The sequence below is a fragment of the Electrona antarctica genome, assembly GCF_951216825.1.
Source record: "Electrona antarctica genome assembly, chromosome: 5".
Classification (NCBI taxonomy): Eukaryota; Metazoa; Chordata; class Actinopteri; order Myctophiformes; family Myctophidae; genus Electrona; species Electrona antarctica.
Window position 1 is genome coordinate 44,202,095 of NC_136810.1, and position 24,100 is coordinate 44,226,194.

The 24,100-nt window shown below is 42.1% G+C and overlaps 1 protein-coding gene across 1 annotated transcript; it reads left to right on the forward strand.

Annotated features, from left to right (window-relative positions):
- The first annotated feature begins 5,525 nt into the window (after positions 1-5,525).
- Positions 5,526-23,413, forward strand: tgm2l (transglutaminase 2, like). The gene is made up of 15 exons (XM_079501393.1): positions 5,526-5,648; positions 6,682-6,852; positions 7,702-7,932; positions 8,472-8,590; positions 10,239-10,367; positions 10,933-11,110; positions 12,327-12,468; positions 13,615-13,718; positions 15,064-15,206; positions 16,256-16,355; positions 16,974-17,113; positions 18,155-18,284; positions 19,571-19,731; positions 20,046-20,182; positions 22,466-23,413. The coding sequence occupies exons 1-15, from the start codon at positions 5,633-5,635 to the stop codon at positions 22,635-22,637; spliced, it is 2,073 nt and encodes a 690-aa protein (XP_079357519.1). The 5' UTR covers positions 5,526-5,632; the 3' UTR covers positions 22,638-23,413.
- Positions 23,414-24,100: the final 687 nt, after the last annotated feature.

The window sequence follows — 24,100 nt, forward strand, 5'->3', positions numbered from 1 at the left end:
GACTGGGGCACTGTTTTTTTGGCAAATCTAAGCTAGCAAATATAAGACTTCCGGTGGACGATCTCTTCAAAATAAGAGTACCCTCTAGAGTATTGAAAAAAAAGATTAATTTGCACATTAAAACGATTAATTAAGCATTTAAACGATGCTATATGACACACATTATGTTTCTGTGTAAAAATAAGTAATAAGTAATGTTTCTGTGTAAAGATAGAATCGGTAGAATCTGCACCTGGCTCGCTGATAACAAACTATCTTTACACCTGGGAAAAACTGAATCCATTCTCTTTGGCTCTAATAGTAATCTCAGCAAGGCAAATGGCTTCTTGGTTAAAGTGGGTGACAATGTTATCACACGTAAAGATGAAATTACCTACCTAGGTTCCATCCTGGAGGCTAATCTTTCCGGTGATAAAATGGCCACCAACGTAATCAAAAAGGTCAACCATAGAACAAGATTCCTTTACAGGATCTCCTCACTGGTCAACAAAAACACCTTGAAGACCTTAACAGGAGCCCTTGTACAGGGTTTCTTTGACTATGCATGCACCTCCTGGTACCACAGCACCTCAAAAGCCCTTAAAACCAGGCTCCAGACTTCCCAAAACAAACTGGTCAGGCTCCTACTTGACCTAGCCCCCCGAACCCACCTCACCCCTGCCCACTTCGACAGGCTGGAATGGCTTAGGGTCGACGACAGAGTACAGCATCTTGCAATGGGTCTGGTCCACAAGATTCGATACACCACCAAGATACCCATGTACCTGTCTAGATACTTCCTTAATGTTAACGAAGTCCACACCCACAACACCAGAGGGAGTGCAACGAACCATGTACAACCCAGATTCGGCACAAACAAGGGACTAAATTATTTTCGCTCCTATGCCCCCAAAATGTGGAACGCCCTACCAACTGTCATTAAGACATGCGAATCCCTTGACTCTTTCAAAACCGCTCTCAAAGGGCACCTACGGACGGCTGCAATTCGAAACTGGCCCCTGTAAAATCGGAATCCCTCAAACACGAACGCAAGGACAACACTAGAGACGGTCGCGGCCACACAGCCAACTCAAGGTATGGCCACTGAGCCAACTTGGGGACCCAACGCAGCTCCTCCAAGGAAAACAAACAAATTAACGGAGCTGAACGTGAATCCCCCCCACCGCCCACCCCTTTTTAGTGTGGTTGCCTATGGGCAACCATACTATTGTTCCCCTTACCTTTTATTTCTTTCTTTCTTTGTTTATTATTCTGTATAAACTTTATTTTGCAGTGCTACTCCTCCCACAGTTTTTGCCAAACATACTCGAGCCATATGTCAAATCGACCGGCTTCATCGGGAATCGTGTGCTTGTTGATTGATAAGAGAAATGTTGTATAGTTTAATTGATATTAATTAATTAGAGAATTAATTTTCCCCATTCACTTGAATGGGAAAATGGGAAAACTCACATTCAACTATTTGTTTCTCTGAGACCGTAAGGCCTGTAGTTACAACACTTGGAGGGGAGGTTCATAATAATTATCAAAATTAATTAACATATAATTATATCGGTCGGCCTCATGGTGGCGCTATAACAGCCCACTTTACCTTTTGCATTATAACTCTTGCACGGTAGGTCATAAAATAAAAAATATTTTTTCGCTGGATTCCTTGAGTCATGACGCATCTCCCCATATAGGCCACGCCCATTTGCGTCAGGATAGATTTTCTGCCATTTTGAATTTTCTTCAAAACACACTTTTGGATCCTCCAGCTACAGATTTTGGCCAAATCTCATAAGAATCGGTACACATGATCTCCGGACCTATCCGATTAAAACAGCAGAGTCAGAATTTTGATAGTCCATATCGTTAGTCCGTAATCAGCTTCCAAAGTTAGTGGGAGGGGCCTATTTTACAAAAGACGGCACAAATCACGAACGGAATGTCCGATCCATCCCAAATTTTAATCAAATGTCGAGGGTGGCTTAATAAACACAGAGCCTAAAGCTATTCTATTTTCATCTATAGGGGGCGCCACAATTGCAAAAACACTTAACCGTTTGTTGCAAAAACATGATTTCGGGGGGGAACCCCTCCCAATTACTTACACATGATCACAAGGGTGACTTTACATTGTAATTGGCTAGCAAAATTACCGGGAGAGGCCTATATTAGCGAGTGAGGCAACCACACTTTGCAATTTCCCAGAATTGCTTCTTTCTAGTTTCCCCTCACTGTATATGTTTCTTTTCCCTTTTTACCTCCTTTATGATGAATTCCTGTTCTGTCTATAGAAGTGTCTATTTGTACGTCTCTAAATGTTTTGATGATTTGAACATGGTGGACCCTATTGGAAACAAGTGTAATGCTTAATTGGGTCGTCCACTCACAGTTAACAGCCTTTGTATTGAGTTTGTGCTTGAAATGTACTGTAATTCTGCAAACTGTTAATAAATTCTTCAATCAATCAATCAAAGTAATTAAAAAGTTATCTAAATGGATAAAAGCTATTCACTGGAGAGCATGGACTTTATAAAGTGGACGCTGGACAAAAATCCCTGCTATGTTTCGACCATAGAGTTTCGACTAGTGTGACATACGATTACCCACGCGTCCGGGGAGACCTCCTCTCTACAACACCACACTGTCCGCCGTTGACTGGCTGGCTTAGTTGAACTTCCCCCCGGCCGTTCCAACCAGTGTCTTTTTGGCAAATCTAAGCTAGCGAATATAAGACTTCCGGTGGACGATCTCTTCAAAATAAGAGCACCCTAGAGTAAACTGAATTCATGGAAAAACTGTTTATTTGCACACAAAAACACATCTAAACGATTAAATTTAAAACACATTTAGACGATGCTCTACAACACACATTATGTTTCTTTGTAAAAAATGAAATCAATAATAACTTTAAAATCTATCTAAATGGATAAATGCTGTTCACTGGAGTGCGTGGACTTTGGACGAATTGGACGCTGGACAAAAAAACGGCTCTTCGTGTCAGCTCGTCCGACATATGCACGCGTGCGGGGAGACGACCTCTACAACGTCACACTCAGTCTCCGCTAAGCGGGAGAGGTGTAAAATAAAAAGTGACATTTAGTTTGACATTTAGTTTGACATTTAGTTTAGACATTTAGTTTAGACATTTAGTTTAGACATTTAGTTTGACATTTAGTTTTGTCTATAATATTTTGTCTATGATAGTTTGTCTATGACATTTTGTCTATGACACAGACTGAGTAGAAACAAATATTTTATCATGAACATTAGTGAGGACCAATTATATGAAGATAGGTTGAAAAGTGGTGAAGTGGTCCTTTAAGCCCAAGTAAAGGTGTGGTTTGGGCTTTAGTCACTCTCTATAACATATGCGTGGGACTAGTAGGGAGGGCTCGTTGGAAACCTGAGGTCAGGAGAAGAACACTCGGTTTTCCCAAACATGACTGTGTCAGCATTCCTCATCTTGCCGCTAAAATGTAACTAAGCGTGACCGCTAACCTGCATTATATTAGTCAAATGCACATATTTACTCAGAACTTCTTGAACCTACACTCATTTCTCACCCATTTTCAATGGTGGAAAAAGTAGGCCTATACTCACATTTTTTAATTAGTAAAAGTATCAATACTGCGATGTAGAAATACAAGTCTGGAATTAGTCTGGAATTAAAAATGTACTTGGTTTATTGATTGAAAATTGTTTGCCGAATGGGTACAGTTCAATACAAAGTCTGCTAAGAGGATAAACAGCAGAAAACATACAAAAAGTACAAAAGTATTGGTACTTAAAGTACTCACTGTGCAGACTGTCCCATTTCACAAATCTATAAAAACTCTTTTGAAAATAGCCGATCTACAAGCATTGTGAGTTTGTAGATCTGCTATTTTCAAATGGCCGAAATGTATATAGGGCTGAACGTGATTATTGTATTTTTTGTATTATTAATAATCAAAATCTACAAAGTAACTAGTAACTAAAGTTTTCAAATAAATGTAGTGGAGTAAAAGTACAATATTTGGATCCAAGATGTAGCGGAGTAGACATAGTATTGGAAATTGGACATTTCAATATAAATACAAATACCTCAAAGTACAATAAGTACAGTACTTAAATAAATGCACTTAGTTACTTGCCACAACTGCCCATATTGGCCTATATGAATTACTATATTACTTCATTGACCGATCAACAATGTCATCATAATGAATTTGTTACGAGAATCTACTGACCCGTCCTGTTCCAGTCACTACAGCAACGCCCTGACCTCTGACCTCTGACAAATTATACAACTCATCCTCTTGAGTGAAAGAGTCATATAGGGCTTCTGAATTCTGATCCGGCCGGGAGTGGAAAGAACCTACGTCATGGTGTAGTCAGTCACTGGTTTGTTGTCATCAGGCCGGAACCGCCAAACCCGGAACCAGAATTACCCCAAATAATTCCCCACGATCAAGGGCATCATCATTTTAGGGCCTACCCAATAAAACCCATGGTGCGGCTTAGTTTCGCTTATAGGAATCGTTTGTTTGGTATATCCATCTTCAATTCCAACTTGTATAGCGACTGGCGGGACTAAATTAGCAGTTACTCGATAGAGCATTTAAATGCAGATTTGGGGCACCAAAACAAAGCTGAAGCTATGGTACAGAAAAAAAAACTAAGGACTTCTATATGCTTGCAACATGTGAACACTCACTCATACAAGACTTGTTGTAGTTTGTTTATTTGTAGTTTATTTCATCATAGCTTTCCACACATCCTGCTGTGCTGTATATTACTCAGCATAAGAGCGCTGTCCAGTGCTGTACACAACTTTCACTCAAAGTGAACTGTTGACCTTTAGCTGAGGTTGACTGAAATCAGCATTTATAGTAAATTCTGATCCTTTTTTTCTATTTTCGTTTTCCTCCTCCTTCATGTTTAATGATAAGGGGACGCTACAACTGGTACATGCATGCTTACTATGTACATTACACAATGTTTAATGATAACGAGTCAACGACTCAACAGCGAAATGTTACACGTCATCTCTCCATGCCGTGCCCGTACGTGTTTTATCTATTGACAGTTTCAGTTCACAGACATGGGCACAGCTTACTGGAACAGTGGTGAGACAGCAGAGGATCCTCCCCTAATAAATACACATCCACATGCACCCCCCTAGCCCCCCACCCACCCCGGACAGTGTGGACACATGAACAAAGATGCTAGTGTATGCATATACTTGTAGCGGGTGGGACACCCAAACACAAGCATATACACACACACCCACATGAATGCACACTTGCATTTGATTCTGACTTCTGGTCTTCTCGTACCTAATAAATAATTACCCTTCACGTGCATGTGTGCGTGCGTGCGTGCGTGCGTGCGTGCGTGTGTGCGTGCGTGCGTGCGTGCGTGCGTGCGTGCGTGCGCTTGTCTATTTGACAAGTGATGTATCAGATGGGTGGGGGCCAGTAGGGTGCTGCTGTATAAATAGGGTTGTGATGGAGACTGAGTTAGAAAAGCAGAAGACTTCAACCACAGGACAGTGTGAAAGACATCTCGGAGCATTCAGTTGTTCAGACCCGCAGAGGGATAAAGGGCCAAGGAATCATTTTAAAGAACGTGGTGATACCAATCAGGACTTCAAGAGCTTACTATGGCTAACCACAATGGTAGGTGAACTATCTATTTCTGTCTGTCTGTCTGTCTGTCTGTCTGTCTGTCTGTCGACAGGCAAACTCAATGTTCTGAATTTTGTATCCATCTAAGCAGAGCCATAGAGTAAGACAGTGTTACGACAACTCCGTTCACTTCATGGAAGTTGGACCGGAAGTTGGCAGAATGCACTGGACTCAGGCAACAGCCCAGCTTTAATTATCTTAAATCCCTTTATTTTAGATTGTTTTTAGTAATACTAATAGTACAACATAAACATTACAGAGACTTTAGTTGTCACTGTACAATACTTTAAAACAGTTGGCATGTTGCACACATGCCTAAAATGTCTGATATTTGCACCACCCTCGTTGAAAACAATGTATTTCAAACTCCAGCTTGTCACTCTCCAGGCTGCATGAACAGCGCTCGAGCGCTCAGTTTTCTGCCCCCTCAATGTCGTAACTCTGTCTTACTATATGGCTCTGCATAGAAGTGAGTGATGATTCAATAGAGAACATGATAACACCAGGCAGTATTGCACAACACATTCTGAACATGCATCTCCTATCATTGTGCACATACGTCAGTCTCTCTGATGAAGTATCATGTCTGTCTGTCTGTCTGTCTGTCTGTCTGTCTGTCTGTCTGTCTGTCTGTCTGTCTGTCTGTCTGTCTGTCTGTCTGTCTGTCTGTCTGTCTGTCTGTCTGTCTGTCTGTCTGTCTGTCTGTCTGTCTGTTGTCCCTTTTGGCCTCTCTCTACACATCATAAATGTTGTGAGTGAGTATGTCATCTGCGAGAAATGTGCTACTGCAAGAGTCTACACTAGAGTGTGATACAACCAGATTAAAAATCCCACCAACAAATACCAGGACAGTTTGGTCGTCTGGCTGGCTGACGGGACAGTGTTAACCTCCATGGAATTCATGTGCATTTCTGCCATATCAAATAATGATAATTAAGCTAATCAAAGAAAAAGACCTTTGTTTGTGAATTAAAGACATGTCTCATTGATGATGATGAATGATGTCTGTTGGTTTGTATGTTAGGTGTGATCATCGGTATGGACATGAGAAGTCACGAGAACAACCGGGCTCACCGCACCGAGGAGATAGATCGGGAGCGTTTGATTGTCCGCAGGGGGCAGCCCTTCTCCCTGACCATGCAGTGTTCTGACTCTGTGCCACCCAAACACCACCTGGCTCTGGTGCTTCACTTGGGTGAGTAGTAGCCTAAATAAAACTCTCTAATCCAAAACATGCAGCACAACAAACATGTTCACATAGCCTAAACAGTGGTGGAAAAGGTATGCTATGCACATTCTTTACTTAAAGGGCCACTTCACCTCTTTTGCAACCAGATTTTATTTTAATGATGTTTTTATGTGGGTAATTTGTGTTTTTAGATATTTCAGTATTTCAAAGTGTCCATGCGGGCTCCATTATGTCATGGACACATGGGCTCACTTATTTCCTGGACTACATGTTGTCTCAGTAAGACAGCCCTCCCCCTAAGGAAGGAAGTGAGCCCAGTGTCCATGACATCATGGAGCCCATGGACACTTTGAAATAGTAAAATATCTAAAAACACATATTACTCACGTGAAAACCCCAGGCAAGTGTTTCTTGTCTCCCAAACATCATTAAAATAAGATCTGGTTGCAAAAGGGTTGAAGTGGCCCTTTAAAGTAACACAAGTTGAATGTACTCATTATGCAAAATGTCCTGTTTCAAAGGTTTACAAATGTATCAAAACACTGTACTTACTGCACTTTTGAGCTCTTTTCTTACTTTACTGGAGTATTTCCAATTTTTTGTATTTACTTCTACTCCACTACACCCCAGAAGCACTACAATTATTTGAAAGCTTTAGTTACTATAGTTATAGTAAAACATACATTAACCACTTCAGCCCTACAGTATAATTTCAGCCATTTGAAAATAGCTGATCTACAAGCCGAGATGATGAGCTTGTAGATCTGCTATTATAAAAAATAATGTACTTTTGAATAAATGTTACTTTACACCACTGCTAGTATGTGCTCATCTCATCCAGCCGTGTTGTTTCAGGGAAGAAGGAGCAGGTCGTGGTCAAAGTGCAGCCTGAGCAGGGAGACGGTGCAAAGTGGTGGTTTCACCAGCAGAGGGCACAGGATGAAGTTCTACTCACTCTCCACAGTCCGGTGGACGCTCCCATTGGCCAGTACCGCCTGGCTGTGTTGCTGATGTCATCCTCAGGTCACATTGTGGAGAGGACAGGCGACCACAAGTTCTTTCTGCTCTTCAACCCCTGGTGCAAAGGTGACAGGACAAGCTTGATTACTTAAACATCTTCTTTAAAAACATATAGCCACAACTCTGGTTAACAAACTGCCCTCCCACTCTGGGCGTTTTGGTGTAGAGGCTAGCACATCCAAGCTTTCCATGAGAACCTCATACAAGGTTTCTTTGACTCTATGCATGCACCTCATGGATCACCTCAAAGGCCCTAAAAACAAGGCTCCGATCCAGACATCCCAAAACAAACAGGTCAGGCTAGCTCTGGTCCATAGCCCTAATGCTGTTGCATTAGAGCTATGGGACTCTCAATTTATTGCCCTCGCATGACATGCAGCACAGACTCTCGACTTGATTTTGCTACTCAGCAATACAAAGACGGTTTTGTTATGAAGAAAGCCTACGTTCCCCGGTGGACGCACCAGGGAATTTAGTTACTTCACTGCGCCTTAAAGATAACAGTACAACCCCAATGTATTAATATTGGTCATTGGCTTGATTCGTGTTAGAACTGAAAACGATGTTCCGTTGCTACCGTTGCTCATTGTGTGTTTGTCTTCCAGGTGATGCTGTGTACCTCTCAGATGAGAGTCTGCTGCATGAGTACATTATGAATGAGAACGGTATAATTTATACAGGGAGCTGGAATTACATCAGAAATCTACCCTGGAACTTTGGACAGGTACCCCCCCCCCCCCCCCCCCCCCCCCCCCCACACACACACACACACACACACACACACACACACACACACACACACACACACACACACACACACACACAGTCACAGAGTCACAGACATAGGCCTACAAAATTAGTGGACATCGGATAATAATATTACCAGATAGAAACGCATAAAGAAGTTAAGCTAAACCTAGCAGGGCAGGGTGAGATTGCAGGGGGAGGGGGGGGGTGGGGGGTAAAGATATGCAGTGACCTGAGGTCACATCACACACACAGCTTGTTTTGTGCACTGAGCATGGGTGCATGGAGGTCAGGTATCTCCCTGCCCTCGGGGCAGGAGGGCGGGTACTGCACGTGGCCCGTTGTGTGAATTGTCACAGTAGAGTGACAGTGGACATGTGGCTGAACCAGGAACTTGTTGTCTTCTTTATATGGTAGGTGTCAGAATGTTCCCAAATGGCCAGATCACACAAACAACAAGGGACTGGTGCTGAAAGGATCGTGAGAAATGAAAAGGCGGTGGTGGAAATTAGTACATTTACTGTTACATGTTGAGGTACTTTTTACTTCACTGGAGTATTTCCAATACTTTTTACTTCTACTCCACTACATCTCCGATCCAAATATTTTACTTTTACCCCACTGCATTTATTTGAAAACTGTAGTTACTAGTTACTTTGTACATTTTGATTAGTATTGCAAAACATACATTAACCACTTCATTTCGGCCATTTGAAAAACAAGCTCACAATGTGTTGCATCTGCTATTTTCAAAAGATTTATATTGATTGATTAATTGATTGATTGATTGATCCCTTTTATTTATTCACGAATAGAGCATTGAGGTTCACCCTCATTTGCAATGCTGCCGACACAACAATTAAGACATATGCAGGAATAAAACACAAGACAAATCTAAGAATAAGGCATATAGATATAAACCTCATAAACATATACACAAATATATACATTAGAAAACTTGAAATGGGACATTCTGCACAATGAGTAGCCTACTTTTTTACTTTTGGTACATTTTGGTGCCAATTTGAATACATTTATTCAAGTACATTTTGAATTCTGGACTTGCACTTGTAAAAGTATTTCTCTATTGCATCATTGATACTTTTACTTAAGTAAACAAAAGTGAGTACTTTTTCCACCACTGCTAAAAGGTAGTCAGCCAAGTGACAGGCACACAAACAGACCGAGGGCAGAAAGACTGTTAGATTGAATAACAGATAGAGATTTACTGTATATACCCAAAACTTTTAGCCCGTGACCGAAAAGAGAAATTAGACATCTGCCCGGGACCCAAACTAGTGAAAATGGCCGATCTACAAGCTTGTAGATCGGCTATTTTCACTACTTCTTCAACATTAGTTTTTTCTAATTTATGGAATTTCTTAGATTTTTCTTTATCCATGAAATTACTCATGAATGATTTTTTATTTTATTTTAAAAACAAAACAAAAATATTAAAAAAAAAAATGCAGGAAAGAAAAAATAAAGGGAACCATAAAAATGTGTCCGTAACCCACAAATGGGTCACGACCCAGTGTTTGGGAACCACTGGTGTAGAATACAGATATAAATATAATTTATTATTTTAAATAAACGGTTTTATCCAATATGTGGCTTTCTCTCAGTTTGAAGACAACATAGTGGACATCTGCTTGGAGATTCTTGACCACTCCAACGCAGCTCTAAACGACGCAGACATGGACATCAGCAACAGATCTGACCCAGCCTACGTCAGCCGAATAGTAACTGGCATGGTAAGATCTCTTTCATGTTTAAACATATGTAGGCTCAAAGCTGCAATCTGGAACTTATTTTAAATATTGAGTGCCGTGATTTTTTTCCACCCTAAAACATGATCATCAGGTATTATTATTATAATACCCTTCTGATGGAGTTTTCTTGGCTGTCAATATTTCTATCATCCAACAAATCACTCTGAAAGTGATCCAAAGGATCGTACGCTATTATAACTCTATGGGGAAGACCTTCGTGTCAATGTAAGGCGGAGGAAACCATGCAAGGCAGCCAGCGTCTTGCTCCAGGACACTTCGACACTATCTCTGGGGGAGCCTGGGATCAAACTGGGAAGTGGAAACCTCGCGGTTCCCATGTGATCACTCTACCCCTGAGCCACTGCTGCCCCGGGCACTACTACTACTGGAGTGATATCCATCATTTCTTTGTATTTATGGAGAGGAACACATGCAGAAAAAGTCCATTGAGATTAAAACTGTGTTGCACGGGAGCATATTCGTTTCTGAATTGCGGTCTCATACCTGTGTCATCAACACGTTTTGTCCAACCTTGCAACCTGTCCAGGTGAACTCTAACGATGACCACGGCGTGCTGGCCGGTCGCTGGGAGGAGCCGTACACTGACGGTGTGTCACCGACCAAATGGACCGGCAGCGTGCCTATCCTCCAGCAGTGGAGTAAGGGGCGGGCGAAGAGCGTCAAGTTTGGCCAGTGCTGGGTGTTCGCCGGCGTGGCCTGCACAGGTGAGGACGCTCAAACATGTGTTGTTATTCATGTACTCACTGTTCTGCCCGACATGATTCAAGGGCGACCATCTGTAAGGCCTCTGGAAGTCTCCATCTAAACCTTGGGGTGCTGGGTGAGGATCCATCCAGGCGCAGGCGCAGGCGAGGAGAACATATGCCAACACACAGTGATGCGTTACACATACATTCTAAAGTTTATTACACACACAACGTCTCGGGATTCCCCAGGAACCAGGTTGCTCTGGAGAGGGAAGTCTGGAGCTCTCTGGTGGAGCTGTTGCCCCCGCGACCCGACTACGGATAAGCGGTTGAAGATAAATGGTTGTATGGATGGATTACACACACTGAGAAATATATACAGTAGGACAGTGGATCTTTGATAAGAACAGAATGAGCAGGAACACGCTTGCATCTCACATCATATTGTACATACGTCAGTCCCTCTGATGCAGTAGTAGACAATCATCATGTCATGGTTATCAATATGATAATTAGATATTAGATTAGATATCTAATGATATTAGAGATGTCCCGATACTGTATCGGTATTGGGAAAAGTATCGGATCGGCCCTTATTTATATCGGGTCATATCGGTATTGGTGAATATGCCAGTCTAACCACAGATCCGACACAGGGGTAAGGGGTTGACACTATGGCAGGTAAATAAAATGTTGGGACATGTGGAGTTTGCTTTGGAGTTGCCCAAACTGCAAGTGCACATTTGAGTGAGGAGTCTGCTATAAAGTATAAACACAACACGAGATATATAGCTAGATAGCTATAAACACAACATGAGATCACGACACTGGTATCGGTATGCAGTATCGGTATCGGCTAACACAGAAATTGAGGTATCGGGATCGGATCGGAAGCAAAAAAATGTATCGGGACATCCCTAATGCTTATGCAGATAAATGTGTCGTCACTGAGTCAGGCAGCTGAGATTGTATCATAACAGACACTTCGACACAAACTCCTGCCTGGGTGTTACGTTATTGTAATGTTATTCATGTCCATTGCCTTCGCAGTGCTACGCTGCCTGGGAATTCCAACATGTTATTACAATGTTATTCATGTCCATTGCCTTCGCAGTGCTACGCTGCCTGGGAATTCCAACATGTTATTACAATGTTATTCATGTCCATTGCCTTCGCAGTGCCTGGGAATTCCAACATGTTATTGTAATGTTATTCATGTCCATTGCCTTCACAGTGCTACGCTGCCTGGGAATTCCAACACGTTGCATCACCAACTTCTCCTCTGCCCATGACGTCCATGGGAACCTCTCCCTAGATGTTTATCTGAATGAAGACCTGGAGAGGATAAGGGGAGATGGCAGGGACGACAGCAGCTGGTAGGACAACATGTCCGCTCTCTCTCCCTCTCTCTCACATGCACACACATACACGTGCGCACGCACACGTGAGCGAGCGCATCGCTCCGGTCTCTATCCTTTTATTACTCTATGGTATGTCCTGGGCTGGATCACCACAGGAAACAAAGTCCTAGTCTTGCACTGCTGCTTGGTGTTAAAGCGCTCTCTGTATTTATTTGCATGGGTCTGGAAGTCCACCCATTGCTATTCAGACAGCGAACACACACACATACCGCTGGAAGGAAGGCCGGCAGGTCTATTGGCTCTCTTCCCGGTAGCTGTTCACGGGAGAGGCCGTCAGTTAGCGTTGAGGTGTTGGTATATTCCACCGGTGAGCAGTGTAGTCCACAGTAGTTGCACACACACACACACACACACACACACACACACGTCACACACACACACACACACACACACACACACACACACACACACAGACATACTCTAAAAGTATGTGACCTCATGTCTGGTGAGGAAGATACCAGTAAGACGTCTGGGAATGCCCATATATTACTTTTTTTATTTAATTTAATATCTTGTTATGGTTTACCACAAGATTCGATACTCCACCAAGATACCCATGTACCTGTGTAGATACTTCCTTAATGTTAACGAAGTCCACACCCACAACACCAGAGGGAGTGCAACGAACCATGTTCAACCCAGATTCGGCACAAACAAGGGACTAAATTCTTTTCGCTCCTATGCCACCAAAATGTGGAACGCCCTACCAACAGTCATTAAGACATGCGAATCCCTTGACTCCTTCAAAACCGCTCTCAAAGGGCACCTACGGATGGCTGCAATTCGAAACTGGCCCCCGTAAAATCTGAGAATATTGTCTCCACTCCTATATAGAGTGTATGCGCATGCATAAAGTGAATGAGAAATCGAGTGGCAAAGTGAGTTTAATGTCGTTTAACATCATTTAATGCAATCAGATAGGACTTTTCTGTTTGGATGTATGGGCTGTCAAGACCAGAAAGTCGTTTTTGCCACTCAGTAGGCGTTCCTGCATAACTTCCTGGTTTGATGATGATGTCACACGCATACCCTCTATTGCCTCATCGATTATTGATTGATCCAGCATTCCCAACACTGCTTATCTCCTCTCCTCGGTTACAGGAACTTCCATTGTTGGGTGGAGTCGTGGATGAACAGAGAAGACCTCCCAGTAGGAAATGATGGCTGGCAGGTTCTGGACCCCACTCCTCAGGAACGGAGTGAAGGTACTAGTGTTGCGTTGCTGCTTGCCTATCGGGCCTGGCTCTTTCGTCGACTGGTAACATATGCGCCTTGTTGATACAAGCATAGACATAAAGCTTAGATGGCTCAAGGCGGAGTCTCCGACGTAGTTTACCTGGCGACCATCTTGCTGGTGCTACAGTACAGTATGTTCTATGAAACTAAAATACTCATAACTTGCTCAAATGTTGACGGATTTACAAACAGGTTGGTTTATTACAAACGTTATCAACGTGGCTAGGATTCAGGATATCTGCTTAATGTTGTTTTTTTTATATGAACGTCATATAAAAGCATATAAGTATGCGGACGTCTCTGACATTTATAACAAACCAAACCATTTAGAAAACGGTTGACAATTGAGCAAGTTATAGTTATTTAAAAAGTACATGCCCCATAGACACATTGTTATGAGTGAGCGAGCTGCACCGAAGTAAGACGGCCGCCATGTAGCGACGTCGCTCTCCATTGGCCAGCAGCGCATTTAGCCTTTCTTATGTATATCTATGGATACGAGGTGCCGGGTTCGCCTCCCGGCCGAGGCTACATTGGTGGCAGCTGTGTGAATGGGTTCCTCCGTTCGTTCCTCGGTATTACAGACCAAGTTGAGCGTAATCCATAATATCACGTTACCTGCCTGGATGTGGAGGTCCCCCCAGTCGGTCAAGCCTAGCTCTTGGGTGGCGCGCATGGACATGCATCCAGGTGGGCGGCGGGGGGTGGGGGTCTGGGGACTCTAGGCTATTAGTCTTGTGTTGCGATACTAATATACCACTGCGCTGCATGCATTAAGGGCGGATGAAGTCTGGCGGCTGCGCCAGGCTAGGGGTGCTGCTTGCCTATCAGACCTGGCTCTTTAGCCAGCTGGTAACATATGATTGATTGAATACTTTATTAGACATACTGTAAATGTAAAAACAGCAACAGAGTACAGTCAAACACTTATTCCAAAAGGGATAGCAGTCTTGTTTCCATTTAGGCTCTATGTAATCAATTCATAGACATGACGAATTCAATATGCTCCTTGTTGATACGAGGTCCCCGGTTCACCTCCCAAACTTCTTCTTCCTTCAGAAGAACTCTCTTCAATTGTCCCCTGTTGTTTTAGTCAACTAAGGCCCCCATTTAGACAGTCACATCCAGTCAAATCTGATTCAAATCTTTGGCCCGACCATTCACACTGTACCACTGACCAGAATCAGATCACATCCAAATTGGAATTTGCTTAAATATGTCTAAAAAAGTCACATACAAGTCACATGGAATCTGAGCCCAATTCATTATTTCTTGTTACTTCATATGAAATGACATACATTTTCTCCTCTCCAGGTGTGTATTGCTGTGGCCCGTGCCCAGTGAAGGCCATTAAAGAGGGCGAGTTGGGAATGAAGTACGACGCTCCGTTTGTGTATGCTGAGGTGAACGCTGACATCATCCACTGGATTGTCAAAAGAGACGGCCAAAAGCAGCAGGTGTGCTTCTGTTTTAGTTGAACACTATCTTTTTTGTTGCATCAACACTAAATGATTCTACAAAATAAAACTAAACTAAATTAAGCAGAGAATATTGTTATAGCTAATGTTTGACAATTCTTTTAAGTATAGTTTGTTGATTACTTTTGACACAATGACTTTTATTTTACAGGTATTAATTAAAAGTCCTTAAATTGTCACTTTATAAATGTATACACTTATACTGTATGTAGGTTTGTTTACTGTTGATAAAACAATGTTGCACATTAAGCTAATCATCTAGGGACCTCCCAAAATAATTTGGGAGGTCTGGATATCCAGGGATGTATGGCTATCCAGGGATTGATGATGTACAGTATGGCTGGATGGTTTGGATGTATGGCTATTCGGGGTTTGATGAGGTCAGTGTCGTGGTCTTCATATATGGAGATCCAGGTGATGATAGTCAGCTCCACATATGGAGATCCATGTGTTGTACCAACTTGGTTCATTTGCTAGTCTGAGTTGTGTGGCGGCAACCACAGTGGTTAACATGAGACTGTCACAATATGCTCATATATTGACATTCCCATATATGGGCTTAAAGATGGAGTGCCGTGATTTTTTTCTCGTGTTTATGAGGTGACAATACTTTATTAGACCCCTTGGTGTGGTTATTGTGTGCAATGATGCACACATTTATGTAGGCATTTTTGTATTTAGGGTTTCTTCCTGGAGGCTGAAACCCTATTATATTTTATTTTATTCACGTTTTATTCGCGTTTTCAGGCCAGGTAGGGCGTAAAATGTGTGCTAATAATAAGGCCAGGCGGGGCCTCGGGCTACCCCAGTTAGGGCCGGACCTTAATATATGGGCATAACAGGGATTGTAGGCGTGGCGTCATGAGGCGTGACGTCACAAGGCGTAATGGACTGGCAACCATATATGGAGACGACTGACGGGTTTTGCAAGTTTTCATAGTAATCTGCGACCTTCGGTTGCAAGTTGCAACTACTACTACTAATGCTATGATATATAATTGGAACATTAATGCTCCTTTTTATTGTAGACCAGAGTGGACCAGACCAGCGTGGGACGGAACATCAGCACCAAGAGTGTTTACGGAGACTACAGAGAAGATGTCACCCACCTTTACAAATACCCTGAAGGTTTGTTGGAATCGTTCACCAAAGGGATATTTAAGAAAATTGGGTTATTTCATCATCTACATAGGCTTATGTGAACACCCCAGACAGTTTTTAAGTTGCTCAATTCAGTATATAATATACAGATATTTGATATACATTTTGGCTGCCACGCAAGCCTTCCTATACAAACCCATTGTAACTTCTAACTCCATTTTAACCATGTTAGATTCATTGAAAACACCCGACCTAGGTTATTGCCCTCCTAATACGTGGAGTTTTTTCAATTACCTTTTTCATTTATTTTGAATACCTTTTGCAGATCTACAAGCTCATAGCACGGCACTCAGTGCTGCGCTACAAGCTTGTAGATCTGCTATTTTTGAAAAATTGTAAAAATGTGGCGCAAATCTTTTAATATAGTATATTCTTTCAGAGCAAACGTTTTTAACTCAAATCTTTGCTACTGGGGGGTCCCTGGAACAACATATTTTCAGATGGGGGTCCGCAGCCAAATACAGATCCTTGACATGAAAAAGGTTGAGATAGAAACAGAAAACTGTTTTTTAGACATTTTTTTTAGAATCGGCCTCAGGTCTAAATGGGTTTTCTTAAAAAGTTTCCTTTGTGTCTTCTCTACAGGCTCAAAGAAGGAGCGAGAGGTAAACGAGAAGGCGGGGCATCGGGTCAATGGCGTGGCACTGGCAGAACCAGGGCGCCTCCAGCTGTCAATCAAACGTGCCCAGGCTATATTTGGGACAGATTTTGACGTGATTGTTGAGGTATATAACAGATTGTAAAAAATGTCCTGGATGGATGGATGGATGAGTGAATTATGCTTTTTTATGAACTAATCATGAAAAACTGGGTTTAAAATGTAACTTTATTCTGTTTCAATATGTGATCAAAGACAGTATCATAACAAGAGCATCAACACCTACTCTATTTATATAAGCTGTCCTGTAGGTGGTGTAAAGCAGTGGTTCCCAAAGTAGGGTCCAGGGACCCCCAGGGGTCCGTGAGGGAGTTCCAGGGGGTCCCCAGCTAAATGATAGTTTGGAACCAAATGGACCCTTGTGGGTCTGTAACACTGAGAGTGTACAAATGGAACCAAATGGACCCGTTAGGGTCAGAGTTAAATTAACATTGATTTTACAATATAAATCGGGGGTCCTAGAGCTAGAAATTCCATTAAATGGGGGTCCAAAGACTAATGCATGTCAAACTAGGGGTCCTTGAAATTAAACAGGTTGAGAAAATGAGAATCAACTGCTAGAGCCATAAAAATCTTCTCTTATGGGGGTTCCTGGCATATCTTTTCAAATGCGGGCTAATTAGTGTCAATTTGGGGGTCCTTGACCTGAAAAAGTTTGGGAACCACTGGTGTAAAGTAGCTAAATACATTTACTTAAGTACTGTACAATTTTTAGGTGCTTTACCTGCAGTGTTTTAAATTTCCAATATTTTTACTCTTTTACTTTTACTACACTACATTTATTTGAAACTTTAGTTACAAGTTACATACGTTAACCACTTCAGCTCTATACCTGTACATTTCAGTCATTTGAAAATAGCCGATCTACAACCTCACAATGTGTCGCGACGCATTGTGAGATTGTAGATCTGCAATTTTCAAAATATGTTTTATACATTTTATATTTTTACTTTCTACTTTTGATACTTCAAGTAGATTTGTACTTTTTGTATGTAAGTACATTTTTAATTATTTTCCAATACGTTTTACTTGTAATGTATTTTCTACATTGCAGTATTGATACTTTTACTTAAGTAAAGTAATTTTGGTTGGTTCTTCTGTCACCAAGGTGAAGAACGCAGGTAGCCAGGAAACCAAAGCTCAGCTCACTCTGCTGTCTACGGCTGTCACGTACAACTCTGTCCACCGGGGGGAGTGCCAACGAAGAACAGTCAGCGTCACGGTGCCAACACAAACAGGTAAACAGTAGAGATACTCTGCAGGGTTTCAGTGTTGACTTCGTCGACTAAGATGAAAGATTACCGACTACCTTTTTTCACTGACGAAAACTGAGACTGAGACAGCGGCGCAAATGCCACTGAACGGCTAGGCGCCGCCGAAGAATCCGCCCCCAGCTCATGGTCAAAACTCACTGTATGACCAACTGAAAATAGCCTATTCTATATAAAATGTACAACATCATCATCTCCTGGGCAGTTTTCAGGAGGGGAGAGGTTTCGCATGTTTTAAACATGTAGTATATATATTATTGTAGCCTACATATTATTTGCAAAGCTTCTATCAGAGCACCTACATGTGACGTCACGTTGCAGGGGACCCCCCCACTCATTTGGAGGGGACAAATGTGACGTTGGCAGGGGACTTGACCCCCCCATCCCCCACCCATTTGCGCCTATGGACTGAGACTAAATCTACTGACAGCCTATGGTCAACAAATTAAAACTAAACTAAAATCATGTCATAGGGAGTGACAATTTGGAGAAGAGATCCAGTAGAAATTAATATAATTGCGTTTCAGTGTTGCACTCTGAAAATAGCAGATCTACAAGAATACAACCATAGGCAATTTTTGGCTCTCCTAGCAAGGGGGGGGGGGAAGAAAATATTTGCGACACCGCCCGACCTGCTCGGCGCAATTATTAGTATTTATTTATCTAGATTGGCTATTTTCAGCATGCAACAACGTGTCAAATCAACCATTGTGATGCCATCAAGACCAGACAAAATACATTTTAGTAGACTAAAATGTGACTAAAACTAAATTAAATTTTAGTCAAAACTCAAAAGACAATAACTAAAACTACATAAAAACGTGATACCTGTATGCTACTCCTATAGAGGGTATGCGCATGCATAAAGTCAATCAGATAGGACCTTTCTGTTTGAATGTATGGGCTGTCAAGGCCAGAAAGTAGTTTTTTGCCGCTCAGTAGGCGTTCCCGCATAACTTCCGGAAGTTCCGGGTATGATGATGATGTCATGCGCATATACTCTACTATTAGGTGTAGGATACTTACTTTATTAATTACATAATTACATAATTATTACTACATAATTACTTACATAATTACTTTATTACACTTTCTCCTCCCATTATGTGTTTAATAACTGTGTGTGTGTGTGTGTGTGTGTGTGTGTGTGTGTGTGTGTGTGTGTGTGTGTGTGTGTGTGTGTGTGTGTGTGTGTGTGTGTGTGTGTGTGTTTGTGTGTGTGTGTGTGTGTGTGTGTGTGTTCCAACGCCTAGCCCACAAGGAGGTACTGCGTCTGCGTTATGCCCACTACGCGGCGTGCGTGTCAGAGCACCATGTGCTGAGGGTGGTGGCACTTCTACAAGCTCCAGGCCAGAACAAACCCGTCCTCGAAGAGGCCAACATCCCACTCATTATGCCAGAACTCCATGTTCAGGTGTGTACATTTTAAACTAATGTTCTATGGTTGTCATTCACTAGATTAATAAATAAATCCTTTTAGTTACTTTGTAGATTTAGATTATTATTACAAAACATACAGACGGAATAGTAAATAATGTCAAACCCGTGAAAGCCACGCCTCTGTCGTGGTCAAAACAGTAGTAGTGGCATATGTACGGATCTTTGGGTTTTCTAGTCGTGTATGTATGGAATTGCAATTCCGTACATAGGCCTATGTAGCCTACTGTACGTATTTCTGTGAGATCAGGCTGGTTGCACACACACCCTAACTCTGTCCTCCCCTTTCAGGTTCCCGGGAAGGTCATTCAACATGAAGAAGCAACGGCATACATCTCCTTCAGAAATCCCCTGCCAATCACGCTGAAAGGAGGCGTATTCACTGTCGAGGGGGCGGGACTACTGTCTGCTAGAGAGATCCCTGTCATGTAAGTAACTAACTGACCGGCACGTACAGAGGGCGTGGCTTTTGGGGCTTGAGCCCCTGCCCTTTTGCCTCAAGTGCCCCTTTCCCCACAAAAGAAAATGGCAGGCTGTATAAAAACTTAAAAAGTAATCAATATTATGTATTTTAATGTTTACATTGTAATGAGCATATTGCTTATTTTACTGTCCAATGACATGGCCCAAGTTATTGTGGAACATCTTGCTCCATTAGCATTTGACATCCAATGTAGGCCCACATTTCTGGTGTGAAATGGCACGAGGGACGGAAGTCACGGAACCCGCAAAAAGACCACCCACACATGTGCCCTTTTCTTGGGTTTGCCAGCTCAGTGCTCTATGCACAGCCCTGCTAGCCTAGGACACAATTGGAATCATTAGCATCAACCATGTTAATCACGTATGAAGCAGAAAGAATCACTTTCAGTGCACAGCCTGGCAGGCGCATGTTCCAGTGTTTGCCTTTACATCAGAAGTGAAGATTTCCCCCTAACAAAGGGAGAAGAGTACCTCTGATTGTTCCCATGTCCCATTTTAAGGTTCTCCCATAAGGATGTTTCATAACACATTGTCATTACCGGTAATCTATCTAGCAGGACTGTCTGAATATTAAGGATTTTCCAATGGAATAATCATGTATTTATGTTGTGTGTATACGTGAGTCAGAGATTGTACATTATGTGGATGTTTGTGATTGTATACCAAATTTCCTTATGTAACCAGAGGCTATAGATACACACTAGACGGACCACAGACTTATTAAAATATACAATCTTTATTAGAAAATACAAAATATAAAATATAGATGTATTACGAGCAATTCATCACAAAGTTAATCATAAAAGTAGAGACAGATTAAATCACACAAGAACATATTTATCTTTCCCTATTACCAATAAAACCTACTCGGACTAGTTACAGGTTTAGTATGTGGCTAAAGCAGTGACAACACGTGACTACTGACTCGGGAACACATCTGTACAGGAAATGGAAATGAAGACAATGAATATACACCATGAACCCGTTACCATACAAAATGAATACATATAGCTGGGCTATCAATATATAAACTAAGGACTCACCAAAGACAAACTGCTACAGCTGTAGCCCTAGAACGGCTCTTGTTGTTTCATACAGTATACAGTATTTCACATACAGAGCCATAGAGCGGTCCTACTTAATTTCTGGTCGCGTTCCAAATTGGCGGCCTAAATGTGATAAATGCTCCGTTTGTACTCACCCATTAAATAATTCCAAAGACGTGGAGTAAAATATGGTCCTCTAGTTTTATATCTATGTGAAAGTTCTATTGTATTTAGTCAATTATCTCCACTTTTTCACGAGATGCACACGGACGTCTTTCTCTCCGGGCAAAGGGGCCCGGAATGATCGCTGGACTGATTTTACGAATACGTCCTGTTTACCGCAGACGTCATCACCAATTGACCAGGGAAACACAAAAGTTTGGGTCACACAATTGGCCTTGCGATAGGTGCTGGGTAATTAATCACACCACCTGCCAATTGTGTGACCCAAACTTTTCTAGGGCTACTACAGCTGAGCACACGTCAATGAACACATAGAGAACCACATATGGTCGTAAGGCTCATTCATAGTCTGGATTTTTGGTGGTGAGGTGACCACCACTCCGGTGGTGAGCTGACCACCGTTGCTGAAATAACGTTGAGCGGTGGTGAGTAAAAACAGAGAGAAGGGCTGGGACGGTGGCGGTGGTTTGCTCTTCACCGCGGCTCGTGATGTCATGTTGTAGAGCAGGAGTAGACCTGGTGAGACGTAGGAGGGGCCCGGACAGGAGGCAACCCACAGAGCCCCTGCCCCCTCCACATGCCAGAATTGTACCTCTCAGTCCCGGCATAGTAGTTCCGGAGTGGTTCCAACGGATTGTGCGGCCCTGTCTTTCCCTAGTGGGTCTGATCGAGGGTAGCTATTGGGACGTAAGTCGGGACTTGATCACCCCGGCTTGGTCACCCGAGTGAGGGGTATGATGTTCGCGAGACCCGAAACCCTGATGACCTTGGGATACATCACTGAGGATACGTCCCAGTTGCATCCATGCGATGTATTTTCGTTCCGAGAAGTAAAATTGTTGAAAATTGGAAATACTTAAAAGGAAAATTTAAAAGAAAAAAAAGAAGGAAAAAAATGAAAATATATACCGGTAGTTACTTTACACCACTGCAGGTGTGTGACCCTTATGCAGGATTAATTGTAATTTTCCTTTCCTCCTCTCTCCATGTCTTTTTCAGTGATCACATTGCTCCAGGTCAGGAGGTGAAAATCAACATGTCCTTCAAGCCCAGGAGGACAGGCATGACGAAGCTGATGGTGGACTTTGACTCAGACAAGCTGAAGGATGTGAAGGGGGTTGCCACCCTTGTTGTCCACAGAAGGAAATACAACATACACATGTACTATTGATATCGGATGACGAGGTTAGATCCAGCGGAAGCGGGTGGTTAGATCAGTGCTTCCCAAACAGTGTGGGTCATAGTCTCGCAGACATTCTTTTATGGGTCCCTTGTTTTATTTCCTACATTTAGTTTTTTAATTATTTCAAAACATTTTGAATAAACATTCCCAAAAAAGGAAAATTAGTCATGAATTCAAAACCAAAGTCAATTAAAATTCAGTAATTTCATGAAGAAATAAAAATAAAAGAAAATCCATGAATTAGAAAACAAATGTTTATTTTTTTATTTTTTAGAATCGGCCTCAATCAAAGTAGTGAAAATCTAGCCTTGCGTAGCCAGCCTTTATCTGCCTTTGTAATGCATATTGCCATGCAGTGCAGTGCAGTGGTATATTAGTATGCGAGGCTAGTGAAAATCTACAAGCTCACAACGCTTGTAGATCTGCTATTTTCCGGACGAATGTCTAATTTCTCTTTTGGGTCACGGGCTAAAAGGTTTCGGAACCACTGGGTTAGGTGATGTGTAAACGTCTGTGTCTGTAGGGAAGGGATTAGCCACTTCGGTTGAGTGCCAGAAGTGGTGATCCTGGAGTCTGGACTTTAAACTTTTTTGCACTGTCTCTATTCGCATTATCACTAAGATGGGGAAAGCATTATCGTACACAATTATAACTAAGCAGCACTATTTGTAAACAAAGAATCATTTTGCATATACTACTGTCCAAATTTATTTCCGTACGTAATTTATGCAATACCATGCCGATGTGAAAGTTGTGAAACATGCCATATACTTTACATTAAAAATCAGTTTTCTAAAAAAAGAAAAAAAGCAGTTGTAAGAAAAATGTATGCTTTTGATTCTGTGAAGTTGCCTAAACTGAAATAAAAACAAAGTTAAAAAAAAAAAATCAGTTTTCACAAATATTTTTTTTGTCTGACATCTATCTATAAATGCACCACATGTCTGTACGTGTGTGTGTACGTCTGTAATCCACGTGACTCGAGAACCGTTTGCCCCACCGACTTCAAATTCGACACACGCGTTCCACACCCCCTGCAGGGAGTGCAGTGCCCAGTGTCGAGTCGGTCGGACCCACGGTTGTCCAGAACCGCCACAAAAACATCTGCCCAGGCCCTGATCAGCCTTATATCTCCATATATGGAGCTGGCCTGTTCTGACATCACAATACTTCATATTTGGGCATGCCTGACACAGAACTCCATATATAGGAATAAAGGGACACAAACAGATAGAGAAATCTCCATGACCCTGACAAAGACCTTTTGGTCGAAAACGCGTTTGAGGGGCGCTGTCCCCTCCTATATACAGGTTTAATGTTTGTCTTTAGTTCAATTTGTTTTGTAAACGCCATTGACAATGAAGGGAAAATGTATGTCATGTGCCTCATTACATCATATTGTCTCTTTATTGTATGGTGTTAATGTTTGTGTTGGCACTGTTTGTTTTACA